General features: G+C 38.6%; 1 protein-coding gene across 2 annotated transcripts in view; it reads left to right on the top strand.

Annotated features, from left to right (window-relative positions):
- LOC127647149 (ubiquitin carboxyl-terminal hydrolase 43-like) overlaps positions 1–19,666 on the top strand; it is an 87,579-nt gene that overhangs the window by 9,974 nt on the left and 57,939 nt on the right. For both annotated transcript variants that reach the window (XM_052131229.1, XM_052131228.1), the window contains exon 2: positions 6,661–6,813. In XM_052131229.1, the coding sequence (XP_051987189.1) occupies positions 6,661–6,813 (153 nt within the window). The remainder of the gene's footprint in view (positions 1–6,660; positions 6,814–19,666) is intronic.

The following is a 19,666-nucleotide window of genomic DNA, read 5'->3' as shown; positions in this document are numbered from 1 at the left end:
GATCGGTTAAAAAATATCCAGTCACGTCTAACCTCTGTGCGTGGTTAGAATCACAGTACACACACACACACACACACGCACAAAAAATAAAATAATCTCAATTCACTCAACTGTGCTGCAGCATCACCTCAGTATAATTAAAAGGAACGGATCAAAAGTCTCCTCGCTGTACTGGCGGCCATACATATCATAACTCATTTTAGGTGGGTATACGCAAAATCCTTTGAAAGATAGGTGGGCATACGGTGTATGCCTGTGTACGGCCTAGACTACATTACTGGTTGTAACTAAACTTGTAAACTGAATCTGAAATGAATGGGTTGTTAAAGGGTAAAGAGCTCCATTTGGTATGTGGTTGATGAATGATAGGCTTGTATTACACAGATCACAAGGTCATGTTGTGTACGGTGACTGATGTCAAAGTAATCCAACTCACAGAGGAGAGTAGCAGAGTTCATGGTTGATTTGAGTCAACATTAACTCCTTAGTGTTTCAAAACATGCCAATGTTTGAAATCACAATGATTGGTTCCCAATGGGGTGATGTTCACTCCCTTGTCCTTCTTAAGCCATCAACCCTTTAAAGACCTAATGAAATCAAAAGAGATTTGTGCGTCCATGTGTCTAAGCTTTAAAGATGTAGTTCACCCCAAAATGAAAATTCTCTCGCCATTTACTCACCCTCATACGATCCCAGATGTATATGACTTTCTTTCTTTTTAGAAAATTATCTCAGCTCTGTAGGTCCATACAAAGCAAGTAAACGGTGAACAGATTTTTGTAGCTACAAAAATCACATAAAGGAAACATAAAAGTAATTAATAAGACTAAACAGGCATCACCCATGATTTTCAGATGTAAAAGTGAAAGTTTAAGGGCAGATTTAGAGTAAAAAAGACTTGAATGTGTTGTTTCTCACACACATATCATCATATCGCTTCTGGAGACATGGATTAAACCACTGGAGTCATATGGATTTATTCTATGTTTCCTTTATGTGATTTTTGGAGCTACAAAGGTCTGATCACCATTCACTAGCATTGCATGGACCTACAGAGCTGAGATATTCTGTAAAAATCTTCGTTTGTGTTTTGCAGCAGAAGGAAAGTCATACACATCAGGGATGGCATGAGGGTTAGTAAATGATCAGATCATTTAACTTTTTGGGTGAACTAACCATTTCAGGCCATCTATAGTCTAATGTACTAAAAGTTGACAAAATGAAAAACAAAATTTATAGGCTTCCTCTTCCAGGTAAATGCACCAAACATACTGATACAAAATGTCCCTCCCCCTAAATTATAAATACAACCTTCAACTGACTAGCAATAGCAACTAGCAACTAGCAGATTGTGCTGGTGTGTAATTGACTGGTTAAAAAATGGAACAAGCTCTCCTTACTTCATGGGTTCACTGAAAGGATGGTAATCAAGAAACCTTTGAAGCTCAAAGCTTTGATATTTTAACATTTTATAAAAAAAATGATGTTTAATTATTTAATGCATTATGAATATATGTGGCTTAATGGGTTCTATCCCTCTTGTCTTGAAATAATTTTCATTTGAAAATAAAAAACAACAACATTGGAACAATTCTGTTAAATTGGTTTGATCAACCTGGTCTCGTGGAATCCCGTTACTATACCTAAATTTTAGCAAAAAGATGTTTACGTGGATTGTTGTATGTATTGCTGCAGTATCCTGGCGAAATGAACACAAGGGACTTTTACTCACTTTCATACAAATTACAAGAAATATAATAAAAATATAATAAATAAAAATAAATGTATTTACCCATGATGGCAAACATATGCTGTACCACCTATTCCTTAAAAAAGCATTCTAAAGTTTGCTACTAAAGAAAATGTTCTTGTTATTAGAACAATTGAAAATGTTTTGGCTACCATATGGAAATCACAATATAGTGTTTTTTCCCCCATTTGCTGAGGTATTGAGTTCTTACAAGTTGCTTTGAGAGAGATGTGAAAAATGTACTCAAGTACTGTAACGAGAGTAGTTGTAATTCGTTACCTTTCACATCTGGTTGACTATAAAACTTTTTTTAAAGGTTTACCTCGTGTGAACAATTCACGCAATACTGTACTTACACACATTTTCAATTGCACAGATCATAAAACTTCTTTTTAGCACACACACATACTGTACACAGCTCAGAGTGTTGCTAACACTGTTGGCCTTCCTGGCCCAATGCAGAATGCACACTTCCGTCAGCTGTATGTATCTCTCTTTCTCGAATTGGCATCTCCGGCTCCTCTTTATCCCTCTCTCGGCTGATTGGGGTAATTCAGTGCCAGGTGTCCATCCTTACGTCCTGGCCACACCCTCCTCATCACAACCATATAGAATGATGACAGTAGTATGTAAAGTAAAATGGTCCTGTCCAACTAACTTATTATTTCCAACTGCATCTGAAGTAAACTACCAAATATAAACAAATATTTTACCGAATGAAATACTGAACGAAAGTAGGGCCTACTAGGATCTTTTCAGTGTTGGGCAAGCCACTCAGAAATGTAGCAAAGTTACTAAGTCCATCCATCCATCCATCGTCAACCGCTTATCCTGTGTACAGGGTCGCGGGGGGCTGGAGCCTATCCCAGCTAACATTGGGTGAAAGGCGGGGGACACCCTGGACAGGTCAAAGTTACTAAGTACTCTACAGAAATGAAATAGCTAAACAAAAACTGATAAGCTAGAAAGCTAAGTCCACAACAAGCTACTGTACATGACAAAAGTAGCTTACTTCATTTAAGCTACTTGATATTATTTATAAATATGAAATGCTAAATGATCGCCTGCAATTTGATCTATTGTTTATTTATTAGAAAACAAAAACATTGCAAAAAGAGCTTGGTACTGAATTGTTAGCATATTCATATATTATATTTTCATGGTACTATAAGGTACAAAGAATACCATAGTACTACCACGGCACATGTAATGTAATATCATGCTACATTTTTGTCTACTCTTTTGGGTGGAAATGTCTTTACCTGCAGTACAGAGTTATTCAAAAGCTGCATTTGAGTTTAATGAAGGCTTTCTTCTTCAATTGCAATGAAAAGCTGCATTTGTTTGTTGTTTTAATGTAAATATATCACTTCATCCAGCGCCATTTTTGTTTTCTAAAGGACCACATCATCCCTTCACCATCACTGAGAACTCACTCCAAAAGTATTAGCACTTGAGTCAGCTGCCCAAATGATTCAAACTGAATCATGAACAAACCAATTCAGGCCATTTCAAATTAGTGAATCAAGTCATTCAGACATCTGTAGTTCTGATTCTAAACAGATGACAGAGTACACTGGATAAACTACATGCTGAAGGGAGGGATACAGAGGGATAATTTGCCCACCCCAGCACCCCCTTAGATCCGGCCCTGGGTACGTGTCCTGAAGAGCTCATCAGCCGACATATGAGCCGAAAGTGTCATCCATCCATCCATCCATCGTCTAACCGCTTATCCTGTGTACAGGGTCGCGGGGGGCTGGAGCCTATCCCAGCTAACATTGGGCGAAAGGGCGGGGACACCCTGGACAGGTCGCCAGTCCATCGCAGGGCCCCGAAAGTGTCATATAAGCTAAATTAAGTGATGGCTTCAGCAATTGTGTTTTTCATCTCGCATTAATGTTATGACACTATCGTTTAGGTTTATGATTTAGGGTAGGGTGGCAGTTTTGTTGATTTAAACTTTATAGAGCATTAACCTTAAAACCTCATCTGTTTTTTGTCTCACATTCATTTTCTGTGACACTCGTTACGGTTTAGGTTTAAGGTATAAGTCTAGATAGAGTTTTAAGCTAATAAACATCTGTTTGGGAGAACATTAAACTCGCTTTAGTGCCACACAGTAGACATATCTTCCAGAAGTCCCGCAATATGTGTAGGGAACCACGTAGCATCACCACAGTCACATAATTTTCATGAGATCAGGCTGTCTAAGCGATACAAAACTTCTTGTTGTAAAGGGGTTTATGAGGAAAAATCTCAAGTGTTAAATGTTTTTACATTTCTGCTTTTTGCAATTTGTTTGTGTGGATGACTCTATGAATCCATGTCCATATTCACATTATCTTCTTCCATACTGACATTTCAAAGGTTCTGTGCTTCCAAACATATTTAAGCGAGTACAAGTTCATTATCCATTATGTTACAAAGCACCGTTCAAGGCCATGTCAAACCTCTTCATGCTGAGCACTCATTAATGAAAAGAAACCTTTCATAAAATACCAACAGGAATCCTCTCCCTTATTCCAGAGATACGTAAGTGAAGGCCTACATCTCTCAAAAGCTTTCTCATACGCCAAAGCTATTTTCGAGACCAGAATGTAAAGATTCTCAGCGTCTTCAGTGACTATGACTGTATGTTGTACATTATACATTATGAATGTGTTGAGCCTCTAATTATTTTATGTGAGGAGTATAGCAGTTCCACTGTCACGTGTTTTTAATTAGAGAGATCTTTGTCGAATGAATGTCGTATTCGTGTTGAAAGACGTTTTACTGAATAACTCCTTTGAGGTTGAAGCACCAAGGGGAGAACATTCAGAAGAGTAAAGCATTTTTAAAACTAGACTCCCATTCTTTTGAGTTTAAACTCTGTGATTATATGACCCACTTTCTCACTATGACTAAGGTTAAGATTATTAAGTTATCTTTGTATGGCTTTATATTATTATCTAACATTTTCTCTCAGCTGCTAGATTGAGTTCAGATGGTTAATACCATTGTAATTAATCTTTATGCCACTCAGCATTAAAATTGTGATTTCAAATACAGCTGACTTTCAAGACTATTTTAAACTTGAGTGAGGAAGTGACGTGAAGCTTGTTAAGGAGTTCAAACTTTGTGATTTGAGACTTATGTTGCCTTCAGGTCATGTTAAAATAACAGTAAAGCTTCCACAAAGTCATAATTACCAACGAAACAACTTTATTACACAGGAAGATGGTGTGTTGTTTCGGAGAGTTCCAGTAACCTAGGATTGGACACATTATACCGACTCACTGACAAGTGGCATATCCTATCAGACATTTTTGCATTGGCTCCAGTGTGTTTACCTTTCCCTGTGGCGTGACCGGAAGCTCGTTGCGTTAGCAGCATGGGAGACCCTGGTTCGGATGTTGTGTTGAAATCAGGATGTAATCGCATTTGCATAAGTGAGGAATGTGATTCAGAGTTGCATTTTTCCCTCTTATATTACACTATAGAGGGTTAGGTTTAGGTTTTGGATTTGGGTTGGGGGGTTAAGTTTAGAAAATGTGCATTCGTCTTCACCATATAACAGACTTTACAGCTGAAAACTCACTACATGACTTACTTTTGGCTCCCCTCTGTGGATATTTCACCTGGAAAATGGAGAACACATGTGCCCATACACCCAACAATACTTACTGCTTTGTCCACTGGGGGCAGTGTCTTAAATTTAGGTAAGCACGGAACGATTTTAGTTTCCAATTTCACTGTGAGAAACCTATTTTCATTTCTCAATTTTCTTTAAGCCAACTTTGCGAGTTTGGGGTGCTGATCATTTTTGCTTTAAGACCATACTCCGATAAAGGAAACCCATTTAAGGCTTTTAACTTGTCAGCTTATAAAGCATAATCGAAATTTGTGCCATGCACGCGCACTGTGCGCGAGATGTAAGAAAAGTATACTTTGGTCTTAAAATATGCCTTATCATTGTCTGAAGTGAAAAAGAGAGTAAGACACATGAAATTACCCAATGTGTCCATTTTATTCCGACCAAAATGAATGCACATTTCATTATAGAACATGCCAAGATGTCTTTGGAAGGCAACATTTAATACAGAAGGGTTTTGCTTTAACAAAGAATTATATGGGTTTAAAGTTCACGTCTCATTTGCTTTATGATGTGATATCAGTGATCAGCGACAACCATGTAGTGTAGACACTTGGGAAAAAGTAGGCCTCCAAACTCAAAACTAGCTGTAGTTAAGCTGCTGGTAGCTACCAAAGCATTTCATAAGAACTCTTGACACATCACTGATGTGTCAAGAGCAGTCTTCAGTTATTAATTTACTGTTCACAGCTGCTGTCATGAGCAGTGATAGAACATAATTCACTGTGTAGCAGAATGTAATTTACATCCTTCAGCTGGTCTTTATTGTATCCCAGTCCCTAACAAACTGTCTGTTTTACATTTACATTTATGCATTTGGCAGACACTTTTATCCAAAGCAACTTACAGTGCACTTATTACAGGGACAATCCCCCCGGAGCAACCTGGAGTTAAGTACCTTGCTCAAGGGCCCAACAGTGGCATCTTGGTGGTGCTGGGGCTTGAACCCCTGACCTTCTGGTCAGTAACCCTGAGCCTCAACCTCAACCACTGAGCCATCACTGCCCCATTAGTTTTGAATCAAACTGATTGTGGCAATTATTTAATAACTAAAGGAAGTGTTTTCCAAGAGATTTAATAGACATTCAAAGAATGCTTAAATGCATGGAAATACATTTGTCAGGACTTTATAATGTGTAAGTTAAACATTTTTTTAATGTATTCATTTAATAAAAGAGCAGTTTCATAGTATTGCAATCATACCAAGTCAGCTATTGAAGCAAACAAACCCTTTCGCAATTTCTCGGGTCACCTTTATCTCATGTCTTGTCTCCAGATGACTGTGTCTAAATATGGAGCACAGTTCCGGGGGAACTCCCAGCACGATGCACTGGAATTCCTTCTCTGGCTGCTGGACTGCCTGCATGAGGACATCAACTCATCCTCCACCTTCTCCAGTGGGAATAACAAAAGCAAGTCCAGTGGGAAGGTAAGAGTGTGTCTGAGAACCTGTACCATACCTGCCCAAGTCTTTTGAAAATATAACTGAACAAATGCCATAGAAAGGATAAAACATACAGTAGCCCCCAAAACATAGACACTTTAACCACATCAAAAATTTACATTTGTCTTTTTTGTATCTAATGCAATGACATTCGGACATTTTTAAGTGTGATTTTTGGCGCTACTGTAATTTAATGTAACACAAAATTCATTTAGAATTGTTCATGTTATGTTATTATGCCACTTTCCACAAATCATCACCTGAAATATCTGCAATATCAAGACTCTTAATAATTACTGCGCATAAGTATTTGCATTCTGTTGGTATAAACTATGAATGGCTTTCTAAGAACACATTTGCCCCAGTAGATGTTAAAATCACTTTTACATGACTTGTCAAAGTCAGAGAGTCTTGTTTACATGCCCCTGCCACCCGCACACAACACAGAGTCTCAAGTCACTAAACATTACATCTTTTATATATACAGTATAAATATGATTTTTTTAAATTTTCTACTCAAAAATTATTCATCTATGATATTTGAAAAATCTGGTATACAAAAATAATTCTACCTGTACTTGTAAAACTTCAGGATTTAATTCTACATAATGTGTGTGACCATTTTTTTGTTGAAATTTAGCCAATTTCATTATGTTTAACTCCACTGAAAGACTTTCTTGTGGCGTTTCACTGTCCAGCTCAGTAGGTGACGGTAATGCACCATAAACTGGATTACCATACAGCAATAAACATCACCAGAATAAAAGTTTCTTGCCTGTGACAGCGCTATGGATCATAAATAAACAGAAATGGTGTTGATGTCAGAGTTATTGTTGTGTTCAGTCCACAGCTGTTGTATTGCATTGTCAGTGCTGTCTTGTTCGGTACGCAATTATATTATATTAGCTGGATAGCTAATGGTTTGCGGCTACCAAGCCTGAATGGTTTCCATGACAGCAGGGCTTCCTGCTAGTGCTTCCTAACAGGTTGATTTCATGTCTGATTCAGTTAGCTAGTTGTGTGTAATACTTTGCCAAACTGCTTGCGTTTTTAGCGACATGTACCTGTTTTGATCAGCTACTCTAGATGTAGACATAGGATAAATATCGGAAATTACTCAAAAGTTTATCATTGATATTTTTTACAATATATATTGATATCGTTTTATCGCCCAGCCCTATAATTAGGTATAGTTTTGTCAAAAACTTGCCATATGTCTTAAGTCCACAAAAAACTGTATGCGTACTGATCGCAAAATGCTAAAATACAGGAGAAATCTCCCTCTCTTTCTCTCTCTCTCTCTCTCTCTCTCTCTCTCTCTCTCACACACACATACACACACAGGTGTATACTATGGCATATACTGTATACTACAAAAACATTGATAAAAGCACTAGGTTTAAATTGACACAACCTCTGATCAGCGATCCTAACGAGCTATGTAGCTACTCTGCCCAATGTTTACGACTAGGGTTGCAGCAGTATGCCGGTTTTCATGCCATGTACATTTGCTTATTATGAAAGATATTTACACTACATGGGACAGGGGCGCCCTCATGGCGGCTGCCATTTTAGAATCACATGACCAACTGAATACTACTCGCTTAATCTCAGTAACAGTCTTGTTATTGGAGACTTTCACTGTTGGATTACATTTATCATGGCTGATTGTGAATAGTGAATTTCTACAATGGCATCTGTAACTGAAAATTATTGATTTTGAATGATGCTGCATCCACACCACTAGGTGTCACTGTAAGTCCAAGATGACAAACAAAAAGCTGCTGACCTTTAATAAAGAGATAATAATTCAATTAGTCTGCTTTATTATTTTTTATGCAAATTAACAACATGCTGTCAACTGAGTTTAGCTTGCAATGAACCCATAACATTCGTTTAAGAAAATTTACGAAAATCAAGCTGATAAACAATATACTGTCGTATTTTTCTTCTCTTCATTCTGAAAACCCAGATTCTGAAATTTTATGTATCACTAGTTTCTGAATGTAATGGCCCACTAGCTTTTATTTGCATTTAGTTGCGTTTAGCACGGAAACATCATACTGTACAGTATATTTCTTCAACAGCTTACGATATTCTGCTGTTGGGTCCTGGCACCATGCTGATTCTATCTTTTTTAATTAAAAAGTGCTTGGTTTGGTTAGCTAATTAATTTGCCAAGTGACGAGATTTCAAACCACTGCTTAATTATGAACCAAGCTTTGTGCGAGACTTTGATTTTCTGTAGATTTCAAGTGATACAATTCTTTTAATGAACAGCAGTGTTGTAGCGCTGCGTCTTTAATTGATGATTATTATGCGTGTATGTGTCATGTGCTGTTATCTCGGGGCCAGTTCAGTTCCTCTGGCTATGCCTGCGGCTAAAGCACGGCTTATTATCTCTGAGCCGTAATTTCATCTTCTCTCTGTTGTCGCCCATTTTGACTGAACTTGATCCATTATTAAAACCCTGTGTTTTTTTTTTAATTTTAAGACAAGTTTCCATCTAAAGGCTTGTGGTATCTCTGGATAAGAACATGAGATACTAGTAGTCACAAAAGACATTGCATGGTTAGTTCAATTTGAATTTGTTTGAGTTGGTGTTTAAGATTTGATACATTCTATGTATCAGGCTGGTGGAAAACTCTTTTTGTGTGACTAGCTGGGGCAATTTTAGGGTAAGTGGATATTCAGCATTTTACCCAGACCTCTGTGGATACATATGGGTCCATAAGTTGAAGAAATATTACATTGTAATACACTTCATGATAAACGTTTAAATGTTACATCGGTGGGGTGTCATTTAGGGGAAGATGTGTTAAGAAGCCCCCCTTAAAGGAATAGTTCACCCAAAAATGAAAATTTGCTGATAGGGCTGGGCGATAAAACAATATCGATATATATCACGATAAAGAAAATCCACGATAAGCTTTTGAGGAATTTTCGATATTTACTGCGTGTCTCTAAAACACAAGCAGTTCGGCTTTCTCAGGCTGCGTTTCCACTGGGGCGGACGAAATCCGCTCAAAGGCGCTCAAAGCGACGGTCCAAAATGCATATTTAGGGTGTATCAAAATAATCCACACGACTCCTCAAATAAAGTTCTTCTGAACGCAAACGGTTGATTATTTTGAGAAACAAAACAATACTTATATACTTTTAACTACAAATGTTTGCTTCCGTACATCTTTGTGACGTGCGCTAATGAGAAGGATGAAGTAAGCTCATTGGTAAGGTCACGTGTCTCGTGGAGGAGGAGTCAGGAAGCACATCTTTACAGTAAATAATAGAAACAACCTTCTGCCTGAATTCTGAGGGGGCATCTTACCCCAAGGGTAACTTGTCACTTCAAAATAAATATATATATATATATATGTATATATATCAATCTAAATACATTACTGTTTCCACAAATCCCCCATTAACAAAAAGACATAAAAACTTGTAATATCCAACATAATATAATGCCACAGATCACTATTTTCCAATGACACACGATTAGATCAAGTAACCTCAAAACCGTTTGGATGGAACAAATCTCACAAATGTTGATATTCAGATAAAATATAAAGATTAAGAATAGCACAGCCATTCAATAAAGGTGTTGAGATGAGATTTTGTGCCATCTATGGTCAAGAGAATACGTTAAGGTGGGGTGGTCATCTTTCCCCGGAGGGCATCTTCCCCCATCTTCCACAATGTAATACATTTTGAAGTATTACTAAAACAAAAACTAAAATGTCCCACTTATTTTGTCTAAAAAGTATGTACTTTTAAACATGATTTAAATAAAAAGAAGAAGAAAAACACTATTTTTGTGCATTATTGACAGTTTTATACCTTGTTATTGATTCGTCGGGTGTTTTAGGCAAGTCTAGAAAACAGCAGGCTGTAGGTGTAGAATAATTGGTGTAGAGATGTAGAGTAATGGGTGTAAAATAGGTGATTTTGAGAAAACTGTTGTTAGATTTGCCAAAGTTTGCGAGGTTCATGGCATAGATCCCTAATAAAAGAGTTTTGCAAATGTCCTAGCTTTTGACTTGAAGTTTGCAAATTCCTTGAGCACATTTGTTAGTTATAAATCTAAACAGTTGGTACTTACTATATATCTTACTGATGAACCAGTTCAACACTTTTTCCAATATCTCATCAAGGCATGTATTTTGATGTTATTAGATGGTAAAAGCATAGGCCTAGTATTTTAATACCATGAGACTGTATGATTACCATTCTAATATCATGGGATGTCCTTGGTATCTAAAGTTACTTAAGAGAATGCATTGGTAGTGCCATCATGACAGCCGTGTTAATGATGGTTTAAAAATTATATATGTATATGTAATATGTAATACCATGGAAAATCATGTATTTGGAAGGGAACCATTGATGGTTTCTTTTCATTATATAAATAAACATATACACTGTATATACTAATAATAATGATGATAATATAGTAATAATAACCTGGCAAAAGAGACTAAAATCTGTGATCTGAGATTTTTGGCCTCATTCTGATCTCTAGTTTTCCCAGAGTTCTCAGTTTCCGCTGAATCTGGAGTAAGTCCCAGGTCACAGGGATGGTGGGTGCTTCAAAATGTCTCATTTATGAGTCAGTGCACATCCTAAAGAGTCCAGTGGAGTAGTTCAGACTTACTCTAGAAGAAATGCATTATATATGTTTCAAAAGAGACAAACAAATCTATCTATTTCTCTGTCTCCCAGTATATATATACATATATTTATATTATTTATTTCTTATTTGCCCTTTACGATTGTGTAACATGTTCGTAAGTTGAGCAAGGCCGAGCTGCATGCGGTCAGTTCTAATGGCCCGACAAGGTCCATGCCAATTCTTTCGTAGGGGACCTCGATCAGTGGTAGAGGGTGCAAATCATTTTTGGGGTGCCTGGTTGATTCGCCAACTGACATTCACGGCACGCCCCACACCACTTGTGAACATCCCTGTGATGGCCCGGCCAAAAAAATACAGTCCATTATTCGGTTAAGCTTGTTCTCGTAACCTAAATGGCCAGCCATTAGATTATAGCGAGCCGCCAGTAAGAGGGTTTCACAACGACTCTTCGGTACTAATAATTGGGTTGATTTTCTTTTGTTAGAGTGTCCAGCGTCACTCAATACAACCGAAATTTGTCACGCCAGGCTGAAGCTGTTGACCATCGATGACTCTCACTTGGTTAAACGCTTGTTTGAGGGACTCGTCACGGGACTGCTCTAGAGGAAAATACCCATCAAGGAACCCCCTGTGGATGGGAACTCCCTCTCTTGCGTCTTCTTGTCGCAGAGCAGACGTAGACAGCCCTGGCACCGCCTCTCCAGCCGTAGCATTGGACGTTACGCACCAAGACTAAATTTTACAGGACCCATCCACACATATTTCCCTTGATAAATTCTTAAAATCAGGCCAATTCGTTCCCAAAATCAGTGGATGGGTGAGGCAGGAATTAACAGTGGCCTCTACTCTATCCTTTTTTTCCCTGAATAGGATCTCAATCATAACCACCGGATACATTTGAATATCCCGTGAACACACCACACCCTCACCCAATTATCTGTGCCCAATACCCAGTTTTGCACCAAGCATTGGTGAATAGAGGTTTGAGAACAGCCTGAATCCACCAAAGCTTGGTATGTATCCCCTTTTAGACTCAGCAGTATACAATATGCCTCTGCCCGATCGGGGGCAGCCTGTGGAAGGAACCTTTCTTCTCAAAAAGGTTGAGGTAGGTCTTGGGATCATCCCTCTGCCCCATTTTAATGAGGGTCACCAGTGTTGAGGGCACCGGTGTTGCAGCGCTAGCCCACTCTCTGTTGATTAGGCTCCGGAATACCTGCCTGTCCTCTGCTTGAGCCTGGATCAGGAGTTGGAAGTGCTATTCGTGCTCCAGGCGTAACTCTATGAGGGCCTGATGTTGACTTTGCTGGATGCCGGCCAGGGACTTGATGACTTCACCCTGCGGTGAAGATTCCATGATGACGGTTCCTCCTATCGCTCCCAGATTTAGGCACCACTGCTACAAGTACATCAGTTGAGCAATGGAGGATTCAGGAGGCAGCAAACTGTCAAAGTGAGTATTTTATTACTCTTCAGCGTCACTCATAACATAAACACACAAACGCGTCATACTGCTACAGATACAGGTACAGTCTCTCCTGTTTCTTTCTCTCTGGCTACTTCCGCATCCATCGGCCTTGTAGGTGTCCCTCCGCCATCACTATAACGAGACACATGTGTTTGAGGTAATGACAGCCAAGGTGATGAGTCTTACCACTCTCCTGCAGACAGATACTCAACCATGCCCCCATCCCCACTCATTGTTACTTATCAGATTGTAAGGCACAAATCCTGTGAGATCTTGTGGGGAGAAAAAAAGGCAGATGCTATTTGAACTCTGTTGCAAATAGTGGTAGATGCTCTTTACATGCAGGTGCAAACAGTGGCAGATATTAATTGTTCCCCAACCCCAGTGCAAATAATGGTAAATATATTTGCAACCTGATTTAAATACTGACATATAGAATTGGGGCATCACTGCAGCATGTTTATTGTGCCTTTAAGGAGTCCCATGGTTCAATGGATTTTACTGCAGTAAAATCATGGTTTTACAGCAGTAAACATATTTTAACCATAAAATTTGTATTAAAAGCATAGTAACCACCAAATTTACCATGGTGTGGCAGGGCGGAGGGAGGGGCCGGGTCGTGATTCCATACACCCGGCCTGTAATCAGGCTAATTAGCCCTTGAGAGGGATAAGGGCCTATGGAAGACGGCAGTGAGACAGAGAGAGAGAGAGATTTACGGACAGCTGTCCGACACCTGTGTGTGTGTGTGTGTGTGTGTTTGTCTTTTTGGTTGAGTTTTATATATTAAAATAGTATTTATATTGTAAAGCTGGTTCTCGCCTCCTCCTTTCCATGAATCCATTTACACTGGTGCCAAAACCCGGGAAGGAGGAGGGATGCACCGTAGTCTAGTTCTTGCCACTACCATCCACCCGAAAGGAGCAGCCACGGCCATCCGCTGGAGGACGGAGGAGCCCGGTCATCTGGAAGCGGAGGAACGGCCGCCGACTACAAAGGGAGGAGGGGCTCCCAACCAACCACCTGGAGCAGGCTGTCGGTGAGGCATGTCAGAGTAACTGATCAAAGACTGACTATTTTGCCCTATGGTGAAAGAAATCTTCAGAAATTTGTCTCAGATGGCAAAATCAGTTGTGTTTATTGGGCTTTACCTTATTTCTCTCTCACAAAACCCACACACTGACCCTGGGGCCACCGGTTTTTGGCATTCTCTGTGCTGTGTTTACTGGGCATCACTCTGGAAACAGCGCTGGTGCGAAGCCATCTCTCAACAGAATGAAAGGAAGCTTTTGTGAACAAGCTGATGAAAGAGGAGCTTTTTCTGCACATATGGATATGGAAAGAGAACAACAAAGTACGTGTTTAAATTAATTTACAGTGATCTCATCGTGACTGCATCCAGTATTCGTACAACATTACAGATTACTGTAATTCATCTCATTATTATATTTGGCTTTTATCTGTCATACTGGTTGACTCTAGATATTATTTGGTATCCTACCATGTCAAAATGATCGGCATTGGACCATCCACTTAAAGTGCGTTTTCTGTGTACTGACCATGAAATTGTATATTTCAATATTAAAATAAAAAATGTTTTTACTTGTATTTGGCATTGGGCAAGTCTTAATTTTTGACCCTGACTATATGGGCATTTTTCCAGTTCAGGTACTTTTCATAGTTTCTGGAACTATTTCAGGTTCACTTTGTTTTTCAACCACATGGACTAGTTCCACTTGGAACTAAAATCTGTACCAAAACAGGAACCTTTTTTGTACCTGCTCCAAGGTGGTACTTTCAATGCAAAGTGGAACTGTTTGGGTCAGAACAGCAAACTCTTCTTATTGGTCAAGAAAAAAAGAGTCATTAGCCATCAGACAGCTGATATCAGCCATTTTTGTTTAGTTGTTGTTATTGTAGGTTTTTCAAATTGAAATGGATACAGTAGATGGACAGACACTAGCATGTTTTTTTCTGCTTTGGTATGTGTAACGGGAGCTGTTAGATAGCTGTGCAGTGTGTAAACTTCACTCTCCTGACCTAGAGGCTGTAGCCTTTAGCCTCCTTGTTAGAGCATCCACCTCCCACGCCGGAGACCTAGGTTCGAGTCCCGTACGGAGCAGGTAGAACAAGAGCGTCACATTGGTGCCGTGAAATATTTGTCACACAAAGATTTAGCAACTAATAGCGAGTTGTTTCAAATGAGCATTTATATAACCATTTCTACTTAATTTACTCGGCTCTATAGAAAATAATAACTAAGGTTAGACATTAAATGTAATACTCCAAAGAAGTGCGTTCAAAGGATTCAAGTTGACCATTAATGAAACTCTAATCACCCTTTTGGTGACTTTACATGAAACAACGTCAATAATACTAAGCATAGCTCAAATCTTTATGAATTCTTAATAACAACTAATTTATTGCATTTTATATATATATGTATATACTGTGTGTGTATACAGAATATATATATTTATACAGTATATATATATTGGAAAATGATGAAGTTAAGAAACTGAAAACCCATCATTGACCTGTGTACCCATTATAATTATTCATTTCACAAGCTGGCAGACATTGACAGGGCGAACCGAATTGAAACCCATTCTGAATTCTTGCAAAGAGCTTTTCTCCATAAGGCACTAGCTTTTCTTTTTCGCTCTCTCTCTCTCTTTAACTCTGTCTCTCTTTGCCCACTGGCATCTCCATAGAAACCAGTGCCAGGTATGACCCAGAGCCTCACAGCAGTGCTGTATGAATTGTTGCCCACTTTTAGGGAGAGGAAGAAACAGTATTTCGAAAAAGACAAAATTATTTTCATTACTGCACTCTTAGCTCTTGTTGTACTTCCTCTTCCTTACAGCTAGAAATATTTGGTTGAAGCTAATTTCACTTTTCTTATGCGCCATTCAGACCAAACATGTTTTTTTCTTTAACAAAAATATAGCAGCATACAGGTGCATCGAGGCAATGTTTTTATAGTTTAAGTTGTTTTAACGTGACAGCATCTAAAAAAAGTGCAGCTCCAGCACAAGACACTAAGAATGCATAAATCAATGTAAATGAAGCTAGGAAAAACAGCACAATGGTCAAAGAAGTCCATCTAGCGCATGTTTACATAGAAAAGTGTACAGCCCCTTTGCCATTTTCCAATAACTTTTGACCAACCAGTCCAAAATTGACAACCAGAAAGTGCCCATTCATGTGTAAAGCGTATCTTACGTGTCAAAATAATTTTTCATTTACATTAATGCATTTGGCAGACGCTTTTATCCAAAGCGACTTACAGTGCACTTATTACAGGGACAATCCCCCCGGAGCAACCTGGAGTTAAGTGCCTTGCTCAAGGACACAATGGTGGTGGCTGTGGGGCTCGAACCAGCAACCTTCTGATTAACAGTTATGTGCTTTAGCCCACTACGCCACCACTTTTTGGGGCCACTGTTGATTTACTCTGTTACTCATTTGTTATTCCTTGTAGAATCCAATGCCTACTGTTATTGCACGTATAGGACAAGCTCTCTATTGTAAGATCAGTGCAGAGCATTACACTTAATAGAGTCAGTGAGCGAGACCACCTGTAGGCCACAAGTAGAGGTGCATTCCTTCATCCCTATTTTTCTCTTCGTCTTTTAAAAGGGGATATATTTAGTTTGGATCCCTGCAGGTAGTCTTTCTCTATGGAGCGGCAGTTCCATTATTCATTAATGCTTCATATGTATGTGTGTGTGTGTACCTGTGTAAGCTGTGTATAAGATTCTTTCTTTCTACCTATCTGGGTCGTGCTGTGTTTTGGCCACTATGACAGCTGAAACTGTCCCTCCACAAGGTACTCGTTCATCTGTTTGATCAGAGTTGTAGATTATTCATGCCATTACTGTGACTGGATGCATTTCCTGAGTGTACTTTTCCAATTGTTTTGAATGTTACTGTATCTTTGTACGAAAGTGTAGATCATGGCATTATACCAGTTTAGATTGTAGAAGCATGAACAATTTAATTGCCACTTTATGTACACTAAAGTCACTTATATGACAAATTATATGCAGGTAAAACATTTCAGAACCTATATTTTCTGAGCCATTTTTGCTGTTACCATCTGGTGTCAAGGTAATAGTGGATGACGTATAAAGTCAGTTCCCCTTAAGTTCACACAGGTGTCCTAGCAGAGTAACCACAGTTCTATTGGGAAGACACGCAGGCTTGAGTGAAGTTTAAGATGCCATTTATTTGATAAATGTAAAACAGGAAGTAATGTCTCTCTCTTTGGCGTAGGCCCCGTCCGGCGGTCCGAGGGAGTTGTACCCGGAACAGTCATGTCTTGCCGGAGATAGGAGGCAGGGGCGAGGAGCCTACCCCCGTGCCGGACAGGGCTCAACTGGTGGTGGTGGGGTGGTGGAGGTTGCCGTGTTAGCACACTGAAACAGCAATGTGATAGATTGTGAGCAGACTTATAAAGCAATGGCTTACATGCGATTGGCTAGGAATTACCCAGCTAATTTAGTTTTGACCAATAAAGTTTTTTCATTTCAAACCCAACCAACTTCTGTTTGTGAAATATTTAGCTTTTTTTTTTGTGCTATACTTTTTCAAAAATAAATGCCATTGGTTTGATATTTACAGTAGCTTCATAATGCAAAGACATTATAAAATATAAGTGTGGCTTAAGTGTCCAAATATTTTTATGGGCCACTGTAAATACCACAGATAATGTCTCCTGCACTGAATGAAAATCTAAGTGCTTACTTTGGAAACTCAGCTAGAAATTATAATCTATTCACTTATTTATTGATAAAAATAATTCAACAAAAAACCCTTATATTCATATTTAATGACACTGTGCTTTAATTAACAAAAAATCAGTGCAAGCTTGCAGAAATGCATGTACCAAATATGCTAATGTCTGCAGAAGAATATTCTCCTCATACTGTCCTCTTAATTTGGATAAATGTTCTTGTTCTTGCCCTTGTGTGACCTCTAGTCAACTACATCTTAAATGCAATAAAACAGGGTCCCTTTAAAGCAGGGGTCCCCAAACTGGTCCAGGTCACTCTGTTATGTTTTCAAGGTAGCCAGAGTGAGCCTATATGGTATTTTTGTCCTAGAAATTATTCTTCTGCTTTTAATATATGGATTAATTTGACAAAATCCATTCACATAACATGATTTTAATATTGGTAACTTTATTGTGTTTATACAGCTCTTAGCAACTTCTTTGTCATTGCATACTGTGAACTGCTGAGCATGACTTTTATCAAGCTATAAAAACAATACTAGCCTAAAAAATAATTATGAGTTTCAATAAAGTCCATATGCCATTGTAATAAATTGTTTATCACTCCAGCCCATTTTCTTGTTGAACGAGATTGCCGAATTGAACAAATGACTTGCCTCCTCCTCTCGTTTAGTCGCTCAGTTCAGCAGATCTTCCTTAATGATGATTGATTCATGAATTTTGTTTGCGAACAAGTGTAGGCCTACAAGAACATTCAGTTACTTCATGAATGAAACGTCTCATCTCATTCAGACTCAAACGGTCGGCTCGAAGTCTCGAACTTCAGTGAAGGGGTGTATTTGTTCAGACAATATGCTCCTTAACAGCTAGAACTCGAATGCTATTGGCTCATGCTATAGTCAGCCTTACAGGCATGAAAAGCCACCAAAGCATTCTCGCGCTTTCAGTGCGTGCCGGTCAAAATGTCATCATTTTCTCACTCATCCATATATTCCATGGACAATAAAAGGAGTTGTTTTGCATGTTCTGCTTTTTAAGTGTCCTGCCGGCTCTTTCCCATACAATGAATGTGAATGTGGAATGGGTCTGTCAAACTCCAAAATTGAAAAAAAAAGTTCGAGAAAAGTTGTCTGTATGAATCCTTCACTATGTTCCAAGTCTTTTCAAGCTATACGATAACTTTGTGTGAGGAATGTCGTGGAATATTGCGATGAGTTTCTCTAAGTTGAAGAAAACTTTCAGAGTCTTGAGTTCCAGATGCCAAAGTTGTAGTTTATTGATCACCAACAAACATGAGACCAGTCAGCTGATTGTTCTGCCTCTATCCTCCTGAGTTCTCAGTTATATACCTTTTTGTTATCTTTTTGCCCATTATCTCTGACCAATAGAATAATTACTCTTGTCTCTTTCCTTCGCCACCAATATGTTCTATTTCCCTCACTAATTAAATATTGGTGGAAAATCCCCCATCTAATTATTTTTAAAAAACATACATCAACTGGTAACTCCACTTATTTTTGACATATGTCATAGTTCATGGTAAGAGTGCATCAATTTTAGAAACACCTGTGTATGAGACAAACAGCCATGTCCCCATCACATACCTTTTACCTTTGCCCTACATTTCAGTGTACCCTCATAATGAGGCGGCCTTGTTTGTTCATACACAGTATCTTTTGATTAATGAAAGAAAATACAAGCTCCAAAGATATTTAACTCATCAAGGTAAAACACCATGCCAGAAACATATCATATAAGAGATATCTAACTTATTAAAAGTATTTTTGTAAGAAGTGCATCCTGTATTTTAATGAGACACACCATATATTTTAGAGATACATGTCAGCATAAAGGAAATACACCAAGGATATATGTCAGAATACTACTAATTAACAGAAACAGCAAAACACCAGCTGCAAAAATACAAGACACCATTCATATAATAACTGATTAAAGAAGTACATCCTGTATTTCAAGGTTATATACCATTCTTTGTGTT

The sequence above is a fragment of the Xyrauchen texanus genome, chromosome 8 (assembly GCF_025860055.1).
Source record: "Xyrauchen texanus isolate HMW12.3.18 chromosome 8, RBS_HiC_50CHRs, whole genome shotgun sequence".
NCBI lineage: Eukaryota > Metazoa > Chordata > Actinopteri > Cypriniformes > Catostomidae > Xyrauchen > Xyrauchen texanus.
Note: the sequence above shows the minus strand (reverse complement) of the source record. Positions and strands in the feature narration are given on the sequence as shown.